The sequence below is a fragment of the Magnolia sinica genome, chromosome 14 (assembly GCF_029962835.1).
Source record: "Magnolia sinica isolate HGM2019 chromosome 14, MsV1, whole genome shotgun sequence".
NCBI lineage: Eukaryota > Viridiplantae > Streptophyta > Magnoliopsida > Magnoliales > Magnoliaceae > Magnolia > Magnolia sinica.
Genome location: NC_080586.1, coordinates 57868624 through 57885515, shown reverse-complemented (window position 1 = coordinate 57885515; position 16892 = coordinate 57868624). Strand labels below are relative to the sequence as shown.

General features: G+C 39.6%; 1 protein-coding gene across 1 annotated transcript in view; it reads left to right on the top strand.

Annotated features, from left to right (window-relative positions):
• The first annotated feature begins 6388 nt into the window (after window positions 1–6388).
• The window catches only part of LOC131225810 (syntaxin-132), a 68532-nt gene continuing 58028 nt past the window's right edge, over window positions 6389–16892 (top strand). Inside the window, exon 1 of the mRNA XM_058221402.1 lies at window positions 6389–6630. Within this exon, the coding sequence (XP_058077385.1) occupies window positions 6613–6630 (18 nt within the window). The 5' untranslated portion in view covers window positions 6389–6612. The remainder of the gene's footprint in view (window positions 6631–16892) is intronic.

Genomic DNA, 16892 nt, shown 5'->3' with positions numbered 1-16892 from the left:
TCCAAACCATAAAAGAATAAAGGACTAAGTGAAAAGGGCTGTACTCACCTTAATGGACTAGATGGATGGAAGGGATGGGATTGATGGAGTTGATGGCCCACCAAGATCACTCCTCTCTCTCTCTCTCTTTATGTAGAAAAATGGTGAAATGTTAAGGAATGAAGGGATATATGTAGAGAAATTGTTAAAATGTAGTTAAATTCAATTAATGTGATCTTAGTTAGCTTAGACTAAGATTATGACAATTAATTCATAATTTGTAATTAATGGTGGATTAAATGAGCATGGGATGGCATTGTGTGATGATGTCATACATAGGGTATGGAATGGAGACATGTTGACTTTGGGGAGCACATGAGAGATAGGTGGTATGGGTGTGTGACATCACACACATGGGTAGAGATTCTCTCACCATGTGTAGCATGTGCATATGTGTATGACACGTGTTGTGTACATGTGTGGAATGGAGTACATGGTGCCTTGCACACATGATACACTAATGATTCTTCGCGTCGTATCTCACTAACGGAGTATCATACAGACGTACGGGTGGTACCTCCACGATCGCGGTGACGGGGCGGTCGATATGAGATAGGTTTCGAGGTCTTGGGGTTCCGGTCAGTTGGGTTTGTACTATAAATGGTCAATCCAGGTCTAGCTAAGGGCGTCAATCATTGTGTACATAAGCATAGAAAGTCGTACGGAATAAACGGGGTCTTACACCTTGTGATGTGGTAGTCATCATACATGGTTCTATCATCTCAACATATCATGTACGAGCTATGTTTATCAATATATAATAACTATCATGGAAATAACTAATTTCCACATAGTTCCAACTTATACATGATTCCATCCACAAAACCAAATTCAAACATCCACATGCGTAATATTCTCATGTTTAACAAAAATTCCAGCAACATATAATAATAAAAACACTTCAAATTAAATCTACAATCATCACAATAATTTGGCTAACCCAAATCACAACATGTAGGTTCCATATGGGCTAACCTAGTGGGCACGCCTTGTAAACTCGATGGGTTAGCTCGTCTCAGCAGGTTAACTCACTGACCTACTTAATTCCATGATTTCTCACATTGTAGGACATCAACTAATTAAGGTCCATAGGTTCACAAGCTCAAGCTGGGGAATATTTCCCACATCAATTCAACATAATTTGGAACACTACATCATGTAATTAAGGTTTGAGTATTCACATCTCCATCTAACTTCAACCAAACATAAATTCATTCATATAATATTGAATTTATAGCAATAAGACATACTTAAAATAGATAATTAATGAGGGTTTTAAGAATCAAAACAACAATTCATCAATCTAAGAAAACAATCCCTAATTCTAAGAGAAGATTAGCTAGAATTGGTTATAAGCCTAAAGGGATACCTCACCTTAGGCTACAACCAAAACCCTAAGTAGAACTTTGATTGAGAAGGTGGCTTTACAAACCATGGTGTCTATTAGGAAGGAGAAGGTTGGACGTGAGGAGGCTCTTAAGAGGGTGTGTGCACAAAGGAGGTGAGAAAGGGGTGTGCGCCACTAGTTTTAAAAGGAGGGCATGAGGACGTGTATAACATCCAACTCTAGTTGGGGTTTTTCAAAATTTGATGTTTAGTCAATCTTTTTCCAATTCCAATCCGTTCATCATGTTTGGGTCGAGGAGTAGATTCGGGGTACATTAATTTCTTGGCGATCTACAACTTAGATTGGTGTTGAGTTTTATTTGGTTGTTTTATGTGTGCGACAATTCAGTTTGGTCTAAGGTATTCCTCTTTTGCCTTGTTATGCCTCGATGAATGTGTAGTTGCTCTCGAGGAAACCCCTTAGTCATTGGGATAAATTTTGTTCCATTTAGGAGGAGTTCGAGGGAATTGCTAGCAGTCGCATCAAAAGTGTTGCTTACAATTCAATCAAACAAGGCCGCACATGTGATCGAGGGCCTATATTCTGATTTTGTGTGTGATTATAATGCACAAGCATGTCAGAGTTTACTCGACTCAAAGTTTGATAGAACTGCTGGTGCCCACCATGTTGAGTCGAACTGATTAGAGACTAGATGCATAATTCAACTATCCTCTTAACCACTAGTTGTGATATGCATTTAGATGATTTGTAAAAGGGCAGGGGTTAACCCTTCTAAACGGATTCGTTTTGCCTTGTGTCTATGAGCTTAAAGACTTTTTCTTTCACCAATATTTTTGCAATATACTTCTTAAAAGAATGAAGATGAACAAATAAATAAAAATAGCTGAACAATGCCAATTTCATTAATTGAAAGTATAGCCCATTACAATCGAAAATGTATTAAAAAGAATCTAGATAAATAAACAACCAAGAGATAAATACTTGACCAGTCTATCGAAACAGGTGATTGAGGCGAATGGTTAGTAGGATGTGACTAGATAGATGTATCGCCTAAGTAAGGATTTAGTAAATCGGGATTCGACAAATTAAGGTTGTGAACATTTATTCTAATCCTATAGTACTGTAGTGATGGACGCTAGGCAGTAGTGATCTATGCTAAAGATATGTTATGCTAGGATAAAAGATGATAAATTATAGATAAATTGAAAAGTAGATAGATGATTTTGGTGTAGGGCCTCAAGCTCTTCTTCGCGTGTTCCTTTTATACCTTGTCGAGGTGGAAAATTTCTCATTGGGTTTTCTTACTAATCTTATATTCATGTTTACAACGTGCATCCCTAAAAAGGACTCCATATAAATTCAGAATTACTAACTTCTCGGATATTCTTCTTGTAATTGACCCCTTGATGGAGTTCTTCGTGGCCCACTAATCAAATTTAGGATCAATCAGGGTGCGTCTATGACTGATCCTAAACCTCAAATTGATCATAGCCATGCATCTGGTCGGACTCTTTATCGCTTTCAATCGAGGTGTTGGATAGTCCGGATCCACTTGATACCGAACTACCATCGGAGATAGGTTGGATCTACTTCTCACATTCTCTTAATTTCGATTGATGTACGGCTTGGGACCTAAATTGATCAATATCCATTCTTTCCTAATTTGGGTTCGAACCATAACTATATTCGTTTGGATAAGTATCTGATATTCGAATATTCGGAACCTTCTCGAACGTCATAAATTCTTCGAACGTCTCGGATGATCTCCCATTTTGGAAGGATTGTAAGAGATGGCCTCGTCGAGTGTATCATATCTAAATTTGTGATAAAATACATTCTCTCAGTGGGTCTTTTATATACATGTCAGGCATGCGACCGCATCAATTAGCATGTTAATCATGGTCATGTGACTTACAATGATTCACTCCCTTAAAGGCATGCGTAAGGGTCCATGCCTCTACATTAACAACGGAGTACATATTGTCGAAAGAAGACATAATATGTATACATTGAGACGAGTCAAGTCGAGGTGGGCTAAGCTTGGCTTGACTCGTTCATGCTCTCATCGAGTTCGAGTTCAAGCTCGAGCTCGGCTTCGAGCTTACCATTAGAGCTTGGCTTGTTTGCCAAACCTTTCGAGTTGAGCTCGAGGTAAGCTAGTGGATCGAGTCGACACAAGCTTACCTCGAGTCGAGTCGAGCTTGCTCCCAACCCGACCCAACTCGCACCCAACTCAACCTAGTAACCCGACCCAATTGACACCCGACTCAACCTAGCCACCAGACCCAACTAACTCAACCCACACTGACCCAGTTCCCAAATCAAATATTCAATTAATAATATATATAATATATATATATATATATTTTTTGAATATAATATATTATATATAATATAATATATATTCAAGTCGAGCCGGTCCCGAGCTAGAGCTTTGAGTCAAGCCGAGTTCGAGTCGAGTCGAGTTAAGATCCACTATGATCAAACTCGGCTTGTTTTCAAAACAAGTTGGGTCATCTAAAGCTTGGCTCATCTTGAGTTGTCGTTCGAGCCAAGTCAAGTCAAGCTATATCAAGCCGAGCCAAGTGAGCTTTTCGAGGTAGCTCGACTTGTGTACCGCCCTCGTATCTTCTAAAGAAGATCAATAAAAAAGTATACTCGTACGCGAGTAGGATTCATCGAGGGTTCTAACCCATGATACCAACGCATGGTGGTTTTTTTATTGGTCCATGTCAGGGCGCAATGCAAAAAAATGATGTAAGCACAATACCTGCTACTTTTACCATTCTTAATTGCATACGTGTGAACCATCATACTCCACGAGAGTATCAAATAACTCACATCGGGAAGATCTCAGTCTATTATCAAAGATAGAACATTAGTGCTGTCACAAGAAACGGGGAGTCACGCACAAATTGCCGTATATATTGTTACTGTCCGACTACTATCTATTAAATGCCAATATTGGCAATGTGGTGTGCGTACGAAATCCAATCCGTCCAACATGCTGGTTTCACTACAAACAACACGTGACACAGATTTTAGACTGATCCACGCATCATGTGGACCATACTGCATTTAAAAAATAAAAATAAAAATGGAGAACCGTCAATGTGGACCAACTTAAACATTTGGTCCACCTGATGGGAAGACCAATCTGATTTCCTCATCATTTGTTCTTTGTGATGGGGCCAACATGTTCGACGGTTGGATGCCATACCCACATGACGCCTTGACATCTTGACTCTAGTTGGACGATAGTATTATCGTCCAATTAGTTGTGTGTGAGAATAGCCGGATATCACAATCACCGTTCATTTAATATTGTCAAGGATGATCTCATCAGGAATAATAGGTCATTTTTTAGTCACTTGATCCAAGTTGGGACTGGGTTGGTCACCGAGTCATGTAAACTCGAGACTCAGCTGTTCAATCAGTTGGGCCAATAAAATAATTCATAGTCGATATGGTATCCTTACATATACATGGTGGTTCCCTGGATAATAGAAGGGAGTACGTGCAACAAAAAGTTTGACATCTACCCCGTCCGTTACCGGAAAGGGATTGGCTACTCTCCCTGCCACTAGCCAATTGCTAGTGGTCTCCGTGGGCTGTAGGCCCCACAATGATTTACGTATATTATCCACGCCGTTCATCCATTTTTCCAGATCATTTCAGGTTATAAGTCTAAAATTGAGAAGAGCCGAATCTCGGGTGGACCACACTACATGAAATAGTGATGATTGAATGGATACCATTAAAAACTACCTAGGGCCCATTGTAATATTGTTCCATTGGGTCACACAGCCCTGGATGAAGGGAAAACACGTATATCAGCTTGATACAAAACTTTGATGGCCCCAAAAGTTTTTAATGGTGGGAATTCAATCACAACCGTTTCCTATGGTGCAGTCCACCTGAGATTTATATCTGCTTCATTTATGGCTTCTTGCCTAAAATGAGATCGAAAAATGGATGAACGGTGTGGATAAAATTATTATATCATTATGAGGCCTACATAGCACCGTCCAGTAGCGACTGTCAGTGTCACCATGCAATCCGCGTCACCGGAGGGGGAGGCGGATTTCCTGGGAAACAGATTGGCTTATCCCCTGGCACCAGCCCCGTGGCTGATTGTCGGTGCTACGTGGGCCTACCATGATGTACGTGTTCCATCGATTTAGTTAATACATTTTTAAGGATAATTTTAAGGCTTTATCCAAAACATGAGAGGGATATAAATCTCAAGTGGACCACACCAAAGGAAAACAATAGTGATTGGATATCTACCATTAAAATCCTCATAAGGCCCACTGTACTGTTGATTTGACATCAAATTTGTTGATTAGGTCATACATACCCAAATGAGGGGAAAAAACAAAGATCATCTTGATCCAAAACTTTTATGCCCCCAAAACGTTTTTAATAGTCCACGTTCATTCAACATTGTTTCCTGTAACGTGGTTCACTTGGGATTGGAATGTACCTCATTTTTTGTTTCATAATATAAAATGATCTAGAAAAAGATATGGACGGAATGGATTAAATGCATAGATCATGATGAGGCCCACAGAGCACCGTTTTGTGAGCTCATTTTAGCACCTATGGTGAAAATTGAGCTGGATCGAATACTCAAGTGGGCCGAAAGGTGAGGATTGAACGTCCACGGTTAAAATACTTGTGGGGCATAGAAGTTTCGAATCAGGATAATATTTGTGTTTTAACTTCATCCCAGTAGGAATGACGTTTTAAACGGTATGGATGGCATGTAAACCATCACTGTGGACCCAGGGAGGTTTCAACGGTACAAATTTCCCAACCCACCTTTTCCTATAGTGCGGCCTATTTGAGTCTTGGATCCTGCTCATATATGAATTGCCAAACTAAAATGATCTCATAAAATGGATGGACGTGGTGGATATCTTACAAACATCACGGTGGGCCCCACATAGGTCTCCAGCGCAGGAACCTCGCGCGAAAGGCTTTTGCAGGAAATCGGCGTCCCTCCGGAGGGGTCACTACCGAATCCGAGTCCCGTGAGATAGAGAGAGGAAGTTCCTGTTTCTGCTTCGATTCCTGTATCCGCTTCGAAACCTACAGCTGCTTTGTATTCTCTTCCAAAAGCAGTTGGAAAATCTTCCGTAAATTCCATCTTCAGATTCCTTTCTCATCTCAGATTGCGATCTAAGATTTCAGCAATTCAAGCTCGGATCACTTTGCCGAAGATGAACGACCTTCTAACGGTAACCCTCGTGCTCCGTAAATCCCAATTTCTGTTCAATCTCGTCTCGATTCTCCTTTAATTTTTTATTTGTCGTTACCGATTTCGATCTTGATTCGGTGGAATTACACGTGATCCAGAGGACTTCCTTTTTATTTCGTAGTCGAGAACCTCTTCCTCGCTCTTTATGGAATGGTAGCAATCTCCACTGGACACGTTGCATACGTACAAGCTGATCTGGACTGTCCAAATCCCGGGTTCCGTTATGTGAGCATAGGAAAAAAGATTACACTGACTGGTCATTCTTTGCCATCGATTTCTCCAGTTGAAATTTGGACCACAGGATGCTTTTCTGCTAACCATCCATTTGGTGGCCACCGATTCAGGCTACCGGTTACTTCCAACCGATGCAAACCTGAAAAGGAAAACGAATAAATCAATAAGGAAATAAAGAGATTATGGGAAAAGACCCAACAATCCTCTAGCTGAATGCTAGAGATCACAAATGCAGGACTGTGCGCAAGCTCAACAGTCCTCTAGTCTTGAACTAGAGACCACTCCCCCTCCCTTCAAAAGCCACTGTAGAGAAAATAAGAGAATTTCATCAAGAGAATATTAATCAGCTTGTCTTATTCCATAGGCCATAGGCCCTATTTATAATCAAATCTTATGATCTTTAATAAAGGCTATAGAATCTAAAAATCTGTGAAAATAAGAAAGCACATAAATAACAAAGCATTCTAATTAAGAAAATGCCTAAAATAAGAAGATAAATAAGAAATATCTAAAATTATTCCCCTGCCTGATATAAAGATATGAAAGAAAGAGGGAATTTCCCAATCTAGAGATTTGAAAGAAAAGGAAAGTAGAGATGGGCTAAAAAGGGAAAGTGGGCATTTTCTTGTGCACACGTGCGGAGCATGCTCACGTGAGATGCATGCATTTTCTTCAAATCTTGATCAATCGGCATGTGTGGCCATTTGGTTGCATTAATTCCACCCGGCTTCGAAAACAACTCGTCCTTCAAATTAAATTGGTAGTCATAATTTCTTGCGAAGATCCTCGTTTGTAGCACGTCTTCTTTGGCTTCGTTGGTGGTTAATGGTGGAGACCTACACGCCTAATCGGTAGCTGGTGTATAATATGGTGTTGAAACACGAACCATCTTTTCTTTTGCTTTTTTTTTGTCCTCCATGTTCTAAACGTCGATTGTGGCCCCTTCGTCACAGTCCACTTTCGATTTGCATACCTTGATTGATGTTGAGATGGTACTATTGTGTTGATCTTTATGGAGTTTGCCACTATGATTGTAGCACTATCCATTTCTTTGACCATCGGATCGTTCATATATGTTAAACCTTCAGTCTCCTCAATTGGATCATCCATCAGCTGATCTTTTGGTTTTACTTGAATTTCCTCCGATCTGACCATTGATCCATCAACCAATCCAAAGGAGGATTCCTTTTGGGTTGCCACACTATCTATAACCACATCATGCCTTGGAATGCTAGATAAAGCATATTGAAGCCCATAAAACTTTTTCTGTTCAATTAAGGGCTCAAAGCAAGCTCTCACAAACTCCTTGAGTTCCTTGAATTCATTTGTGATATCTTCATTGGATGCTTTAAGCTCCTTGACCTCTTGCAAGTTCTCCTTATACATCTTTTGAATATTCTTAGGCGTCACTGACATTTCTGTGCGATAGGATGCTTTTAGATAACCGACATGTGGGGAGGGGTGTTGAAAGAAATCATCATAAGGCACATATGAAAATAGGAATGACTCAAGGTGATATGAATGAAGATCTTGATCATTGAAGTAACTTGGATAAGAATAGAGTGATAGATATGGAAAGACATGGGAGTTCGAAGGGGAATAATTGCACGACACATGAGAATATCTTCCTATCCATGACATCATTTTCTTTTTTCAGTTTCCCAAGAGCAGAACTTGCTCTTATACCAATTTGATGCAAACACAAATGGGAAAACAAATAAATTAATAAGAAAAGAAAGAGATTACGGGAAAAGACCCAACAAGCCTCTAGTCGAATGCTAGAGATCACAAATGCAAGACTGTGAGCAAGTTCAACAGTCCTCTAGTCTTGAAATAGAGACCACTCCCCCTCCCTTCAACAGCCACTGTAGAGAAAATAAGAGAATTTCATAAATAGAATATTAATCAGCTTGACTTATTCCATAGGCCATAGGCCCTATTTATAATCAAATCTTACAATCTGTAATAAAGGTTATAGAATCTAAAAATATGTGAAAATAAGAAAGCACCTAAATAAGAAAGCATTCTAATTAAGAAAATGCCTAAAATAAGAAGATGAATAAGAAATATCTAAAATTATTCCCCTGCCTAATATAAAGATATGAAAGAAAGAGGGAATTTCCTAATCTAGAGATTTGAAAGAAAAGGAAAGTAGAGATGGGCTAAAAAGGGAAAGTGGGCATTTTCTTGTGCACACGTGCGGAGCGTGCTTGCGTGAGATGCATGCCTTTTCTTCACATCTTGATCAATCGGCATGTGTGGCCATTTGGTTGCATCACCAACTTCTGTGATCTATCCAAAATGTGGCATTTGATTGGATGGTCTTGATCGAGGTAACAAATAACAACTCTCAGATTGGAATATTTTAAGAGAGAGGGAGGGATAGCACAACCATCCATTTGATGGCCACCAATTCGGGTAATTATCTTCAATTTTGGGTTGTGTTCTATCCAAAATGTGGCACATGATTTAGATGGTTTGGATTGAGGTAACATGTATCCATGTGCACCGTGGATGGTTGCTACATTCCGTAAATTGTGGTGAACTCAAACCACAGTGTAAAGCGCATGTTGTCGAGTCTGTCTGTGCTAGTGCACTGTGCATGGAACTGCTTATCATGTGCTTCCATAGAAGTCAGACATGCATTCAAGGATTCGGCGGCTAGATCATTCATTTGGAAGTTTCGTTATTATATGGGCGAACATCACGCAAACAAGCAATACTAGCTGTTCAATCAATGAATATTTTACCATTGCATGTAGATTCTTTTTTACCATCCATTTTTAAAGAACTGATTGGGCAGTTGAAGTTGTCTGATGATTGATATCTTGAGGCATGGTCCAGCCATATGTGATGGATCTACATTCCAGGTCATTGGACTGTTAAGACATGCATTTCATTCATAGATAGCACATGAGTTGTCCTATTACTTATATCTTGAGCTATAGTCCATCTATAATGGGGCGTACTTTCTAGATCCATTAAGCCATGCATTTCTTTCACAGGGAGCGCATGATAAGTGCATGTGCCCCTGCACATCTTAAAACTTTCCCTTATTTATTGGAATATGCTGGCCTTTTTGGTTTCATAGATTAGAGTTGTAGATTAGCTTAGGAATTGAAGAATCAACGATCTCTATTCATGTATTTTTTTTTTTTTCACTGAATTTGGATATTTAAACTTATGAGAATGCTTGATTTTGCAAGATTTTGGAATTTGGTTCTTGGAAGAATTTTTTATGAGTATACGATCTTAGTTTTAAATATTGAGTGTGGCTCACTTGGAGACCGAAGCTAGACTCAAAATTCCTATTTGTTTGATTCGATATATGGTACAACGTTCTAGCTCAATGTAGTTTGTTGCTATTTATATAATCAAATGTTAGAATCCAAGAACTCATTAGTTAGAGGCTAGGAGTTTCATCATCATCATCATCATCTAAGCCTTATCCTAACTAATTGGGGTAAGCTACATGAATCCTGTTCTGCCGTTCCTCTCTATTAAGAGCCATAACTTTACTTAGATCATAGGTCATCCAGTCTTTTCTTACTACCTTCACCCATGTCCTTTGGGCCTTCCCTTTCCCTTTTAGAGCCTTCAACTTACACCAACTCACTCCTAACGAGTGTTTTCAGTAGCGCTCGTAGCATATGCTACGTAGCGTAGCGTTGCCATAGCGCTACGTAGCGTGCCAAATAGCGTAAATCCCCTGTAGCATATCCTACAGGGGTTGTAGCGTACGCTACGGATGTTCACACCTCAAGTATAGGGTTGTGATGTAATAATAATCTCGGTAAGACCAAGGTCGAATCCACAGGGACCGAACCTTGTACGTAATCTGAAAGTAATTCGAACTAGAACTAGGGTAAGATGTAATCTAAATCAAGGAATTTTAAGAGAATAATTGTGAACTATTTATTTAAAACTTGTAAAATTCAAAGGTGGGAAACTAGGGTGCCAAGGATCCACTTGTAGAGATCAGGGAGATCTATGCTTGATTCATAAACACAACTGGAATCGGAGTCCTATATTCATCCAGTTGGAAGATAATCCATTAAAATCCAAATATGAACTTCCTTTGATCCAGTTTTCAAGAGATGAGAGGTATGAGAATTAGAATTGATTCCATCACAAAACCATGCCCATGAGACAAAGCAAACAATAAAATTTAACCAATCCACATCCAATTTGAGAGAGTTATGAACGTTAGGAAGGGTTCCGTCATCCAACCATGCCCGTGAGACGATGGTGAACAATAGGGCTCCTACGACCATAACCTCTACATATGCATAGAAGATACTCAAAGCTATTGTAGATCCATTGTAATTTAAGTCACAATAAACCATTAAAAACTATGAATATTCCATATAATCAAACTATAATCAAAGAGAGTTCCTAAACATGAATCAAAGCCGTAGAAAACACCCCATCACGCTACAAGCTTCACCTCTAGCTAAGAGGTTTAGCCGATCATCACCATGATGATGCTAAGATCTCAGGAAAAATATTAAAAGGGAGAAGAAACGACGAAGAAAACTCCCTTTTGTGCCAGCCATTCACCCTCTCTCTCCTTCTCTTGCTTTCACTTGTGCTCCACGTCCTAGAGATGCCTTCCCACGTTCTTCTCCCTTTCTTTTATAAGCCCCAGGGGCGGTTTAGAGGGCTGGAAGTCGGTGGAATCTATTTTCGCAGCTGGTCGTCGCAAAAATGTAAACATGTTGCGTTTAGACCGAGTTGTCCGCCAATAGACGTCCAAGAAATCAATTTGGATTCCATGGTTGGGGTAAAGACCCCCCTCTGAAGGTTCTGAACAGTTTGGATCGCCCATCCGACCACAAACAGTGGCCCACAACTCCCCACAACATTCGGAAAAACCGGACGTGCGTATGGTGCGAACAAACCTACGCTGATGTGTTTGGTGGGCCCCACAGTGATGTTTTTGGCAAAATCCAACCCGTTCATTGGATTCCTAGCAAAATTTCATTTGAAAAGGAGTGGTTTTGGTTGAGTTTTGGTGCGGTCCACTATATCAAATCAACTCGCCGTTCATCCTACGTTTTTCGACGATCCACGTGTGTATGTGTGCATGGGCCAAAAAGGCCACCATGGTCAGGGTCGTGCCCCCCCTCTGGAGCATATGGACGGTCCGGATTATCCATTTGGATGATGGGTGGGCCCCACTTCTCAAAACCGGTCGGACAGTGTCCACCTGCCGGCGGACGCTGTATCTCTTGAGGAAGAATGTCGGTCAGCGTGCGGTGACTGACCTTATACATTCTGGTGCATAGCCGGACCTCGTGTACATGGTTTACATGCACCACACTGTGGGGTCCACTGTGATGTTTATGCAAAATCCAATCCATCCATTCGTTTTACCACCTCATTTAAGGGGTTGAGACAAAAATTGAAGCATATCTAGATATCAGGTGGGCCCCAGATTGATGATTTATGTGCTGATCTGTCCGTTGGGCCACTTCCACAAGGATCCAATGGTTGAAATTTGACGTGTACGGTTAATTTAGGGTCCTCAAGCTAGATATAAAGTTTCGAACCAAACGGATGGTGGGAACCTTGTGATCTTGCATTCTGGATGACTTTCAGATCTCTTTATCGTCAATCTCTTGATTTTCTCAGATATCTAGCATGTAAATTCTTCGATCCCGGTCTCCTAGGTTCCGTCCCTTTCATCGGTTATTTTAGAGCGTTAAATCTATGCTTTTAATACCCTTTTCAGTCCAAGCTCTTTAAATTCACCTTACAACAAAAACACGATTAAAATAGGACGTTAAACATTATCATGTACGTAAAATCAGGTAATAATTGGGGTCTAATATGCAATATTTGACCCTCAACACAATCCCCAACCAGCATTCTGCTAGTCTCGAGTAAAGTATACGAAAAATAAGTTGAGAATTACAGGATAAATTTTTATAAACTTAAGCGGTTTTTTTTTTTTTTTTTTTTTGAAAAGCAATTTAGATCATAGAATTCCAAGATACATCAATGTTGGGCATTACCTTCTCCTAGACTTAAGCGCACGGTAAAAAGTATTAATCCATCAATTAAAACAATTCTAAACATTGAGTTCCATGGGTGTGTAGTGAAACCTAAACTTATCACAATCAAAGGCTCAATTCTTTATTTTCATGATAACATTGATAATTACAAGAGCATTCAGGATAACCATAACCTAAACCAAAACTTGTCTTACAGTTCAACTTTTCATTCTTCCAGCTTTTGATTTTTCCATCGATGGCTTTCACGCTATGTCAATCTTTTTAAAGATCTTTAATAGGCAGCCCTTTTCGACGACAACTGTTTTTTTTTTTTTTTTTTTCTCTTTTCTTTCTTTTTTTTTTTTTTCTTTTTTTTTTTTTCTTTTTTTTGTTTAAAGTTAATGAACAGAATGAACAAATTCCCCAGGATGGCTCCTTCCATGCTTACTGATTATCAGGTTGATAATTCAATATCGAACTGAAACCTTAATGTGTAAGCTGGATGTGACATGTGAAATCATGACTCAATCAATGTTTAAAACTTCGAATCATGGATTAACAATTCGAACTTAATTGTGAAATCTAAAGATAGCTGAATCCAAGAGTCACAAATTACCAACATTACGTATCTTATACTTCTAAAATCAAGATGGCCCTCAAAATCACTTCGAATTCACAAGAATTTCCAGAGAAAATTTAAAAATTTTCACAAGTTTTGCTTAAGACCAAGAAAATACTGATTAGGTAACCTAATCTCCCATCCCCAACCTAAAATCTACATTGTCCTCAATGTAAAAGATATAAGTATGAAATGCACATGAGACAACAAAAATAAAAGAGAAGTGATGGAAAGATAGTACTTAACGAGGAAACTGAACGACTTTTCCAAAGAGATATCAGCGTGAGAGCAGGTCAGCATAAGAGTGAAACCAACAAAAGCAACCTATCCTAAAACAACTTAGAAAGCAAATTAACCTAACGGTATAAAGCCAACTATCCTAAAACAGCATAAAACAAACTACCCTAGTCTTATGAAAGCAGGGGAAAAACTACTCAGTCATGCCGCAAGGTTCTTCTTCCGGCCAATATCTAGATAAATTTCTCAGTAAGTTTCTCAATAGAATTATCCAAAAGCCCTTTTTGCAATAGGCTTAGATGCCCGGGAGCATGAATGTCTAGAGAAACTTATGTACCTCAGCAAAAAATTGTCGTTTAATCACTTGAGGTATCCAAAGTATATATGATTCACATGTGAGAAAAAGTATCAAAGTTAGTATCCCATGGTGAATCAGAGACTACAAGTAAATAGAATTCAGAAAGTGATGTAGTCTCAATACAGTCCGAAGTTTCAGACTCCAGTTCAATCTCCAGCTCCTCCTCCCTTAATGGTAAACATTCAGGATCTGGGGAAGGAGGGGTTTCAGAATAAGGGTTCTCTCAGTCCGTGACAACTACTGAGGTACTGTTTTGCGAGGCATCCACTATTTCTTGTATCATGGGGTCGTTTGAATCTGAAAAGTGTGTCAAGCAATCGTCCAAAGAGTTGGGAAATTCAACTAAGAGTGACTTATTTCAGTTGGAAAGGAGTGATTTTGGTCAAGTTTTGGTGCGGTCCACTGTATCAAATCAACTCGCTGTTCATCCTACATTTTTTTACGATCCACGTGTGTATGTGTGCATGGGCCAAAAAGGCCACCATGGTCAGGGTTGTGCCCCCCTCTGGAGCATATGGATGGTTCGGATCATCCATTTGGATGATGGGTGGGCCCCACTTCTCAAAACCGGTTGGACAACGTCCGCCAGAACCGGTTGGACAGCGTCTGCCCACTAGCGGACGCTGTATCTCTTGAGGAAGAATGTCGGTCAGTGTGCGCTGACCGACCTTATGCATTCCAGTGCACAGCTGGACCTCGTGTACATGGTGTACACGTGCCGCACTGTGGGGTTCACTGTGATGTTTATGCGAAATCCACTCCGTCCATCCGTTTTACCACCTCATTTAAGGGGTTGAGACAAAAATTGAAGCATATCTAGATATCAGGTGGGCCCCAAATTGATGATTTATGGGCTGATCTGTCCGTTGGACCACTTCCACAAGGATCTAATGGCTGAAATTTGACGTGTACGGTTAATTTGGGGTCCTCAGGCCAGATATAAAGTTTTGAACCAAACGGATGGTGGGAACCCTGTGATCATGCATTCTGGACGACTTTCAAACCTCTTTATCGTCGATCTCTTGATTTTCTCAGATCTCTAGTGTGTAAATTCTTTGATCCCGGTCCCCTGGGGTCCGTCCCTTTCATTGGTGATTTTAGAGCGTTAAATCCATGCTTTTAATACCCTTTTCAGTCCAAGCTCTTTAAATTCACCTTGCAACAAAAACACAATTAAAATAGGACGTTAAGCATTATCATGTATGTAAAATCAGGTAATAATTAGGGTCTAATATGCAATATTTGACCCTCAACAACGGACGCGTAGCGTGTAGCGCAGGTAGTGTGCGCTACGCTGCAGTTTTGTTTTTTTGGTTATAAATAGTGGTGAACTCACACCGTAACTACTTAAGTTACTTTAAAAAAAAGAAGCAGTCGAATAGGGTATTCGAAACCCCTTGGAAACTTACACCGAACGCAACTTCCTCTCATCCTCTTCAATCTTGCAATCCAAAAGCCCATTGAAGGGGCTTCTTTGACCAATTGTTGGAGACTTTAAGGAGGTCCATTTGGTGTAGTTTCATGATCATTGGAGAAGAAATGAAGGAGAAATCAAATTTCCCCAATTTCGGTTCTGGTTGGCTATGGAGCTTCAAATTTTAGAGTTTTCATTAATTGAATCTCATCTTGAGACAACAATAGGTACAGTTGTTCCCCTCTGTGAGTTTCTTTCGATGTATAGTGAAAATAACTTGTTATTTTGAGCTTCTTCATTTTTTTCTTTTTTTTTTTTTAAATGCCGGTTACTATGTGTTTTTTGTTCTTTATCATTTTTTTTTTCATTTCTTTTTCAATATCTCTGTGGCTATGCATTGTTTTCTATGGTATGGCCCACGTGGGGCCTACTAAGGTGTGTGAATGGGTGCAAACGCATTGTTTTCTATGGTATGGCCCATGTGAGGCCTACTGAGGTGTGTGAATGGGTGGATTTCTGAGGAATGTGACATTTGTATTGTACTTGATGCTCTTAACTGTGGGATTTTTATTTTGAAGAATGTGACACACACATCTTTTTCTTTCTATTTATCATATTTATTATTTTTTGTTTAAATAAAAATAAAATAAAAATAGAAGTATTGTGTAGCTTACGCTACACGCTACACTATTTCGCTACACGCTATGGAGGGTTGAACGCTACGTAACATGCTACCGCTATTTAAAACACTGCTCCTAGCCAACGTAGCTCATGGTCTCTATTGTACATGACCAAACCATCTAAGTCTACTTTCCCTCACCTTATTATCTACTGTTGCTACTCCTAACTTCCCTCAAATGCATTCGTTTGTAATTCATATTTCCTTGTTGTCACACTCATCCATCTCAATGTCCTCATCGTAGCTACACTCATCCTATGGGCATGTTGCTCCTGAACTGCCCAACATTCTGTCACATAAAGCATGGCTGGTCTTGTAGCTATCCTATAAAATTTCCCCGTCATTTTGATTTGTACACAAGGATCACATAGAATGCTAGGGGCACATCTCCATGTCTTCCACCCAGCTTTAATTCTATGGGCAACATCTTTCTCAATCTCTCCACTCTCTTTAATTATTGACCCAAGATATCGAAAGTGGTCATTTTGGGAAATTTCTTGGTTAGCAATCTTACTATTCCTCATTTTCACTCCTATTGTTGCTGAAATTGCACTACATATACTCTGTTTTAGTTCGGCTAACTTTAAAACCTTTAGATTCTAAAGCATCCCTCCATAGTTCCACTTTTTATTGTTAATCAGACCACGTTGTTATGATCATTTAATCAATCTAGCTTTTGGATGATAACCTGTCTATAGTGGGTCC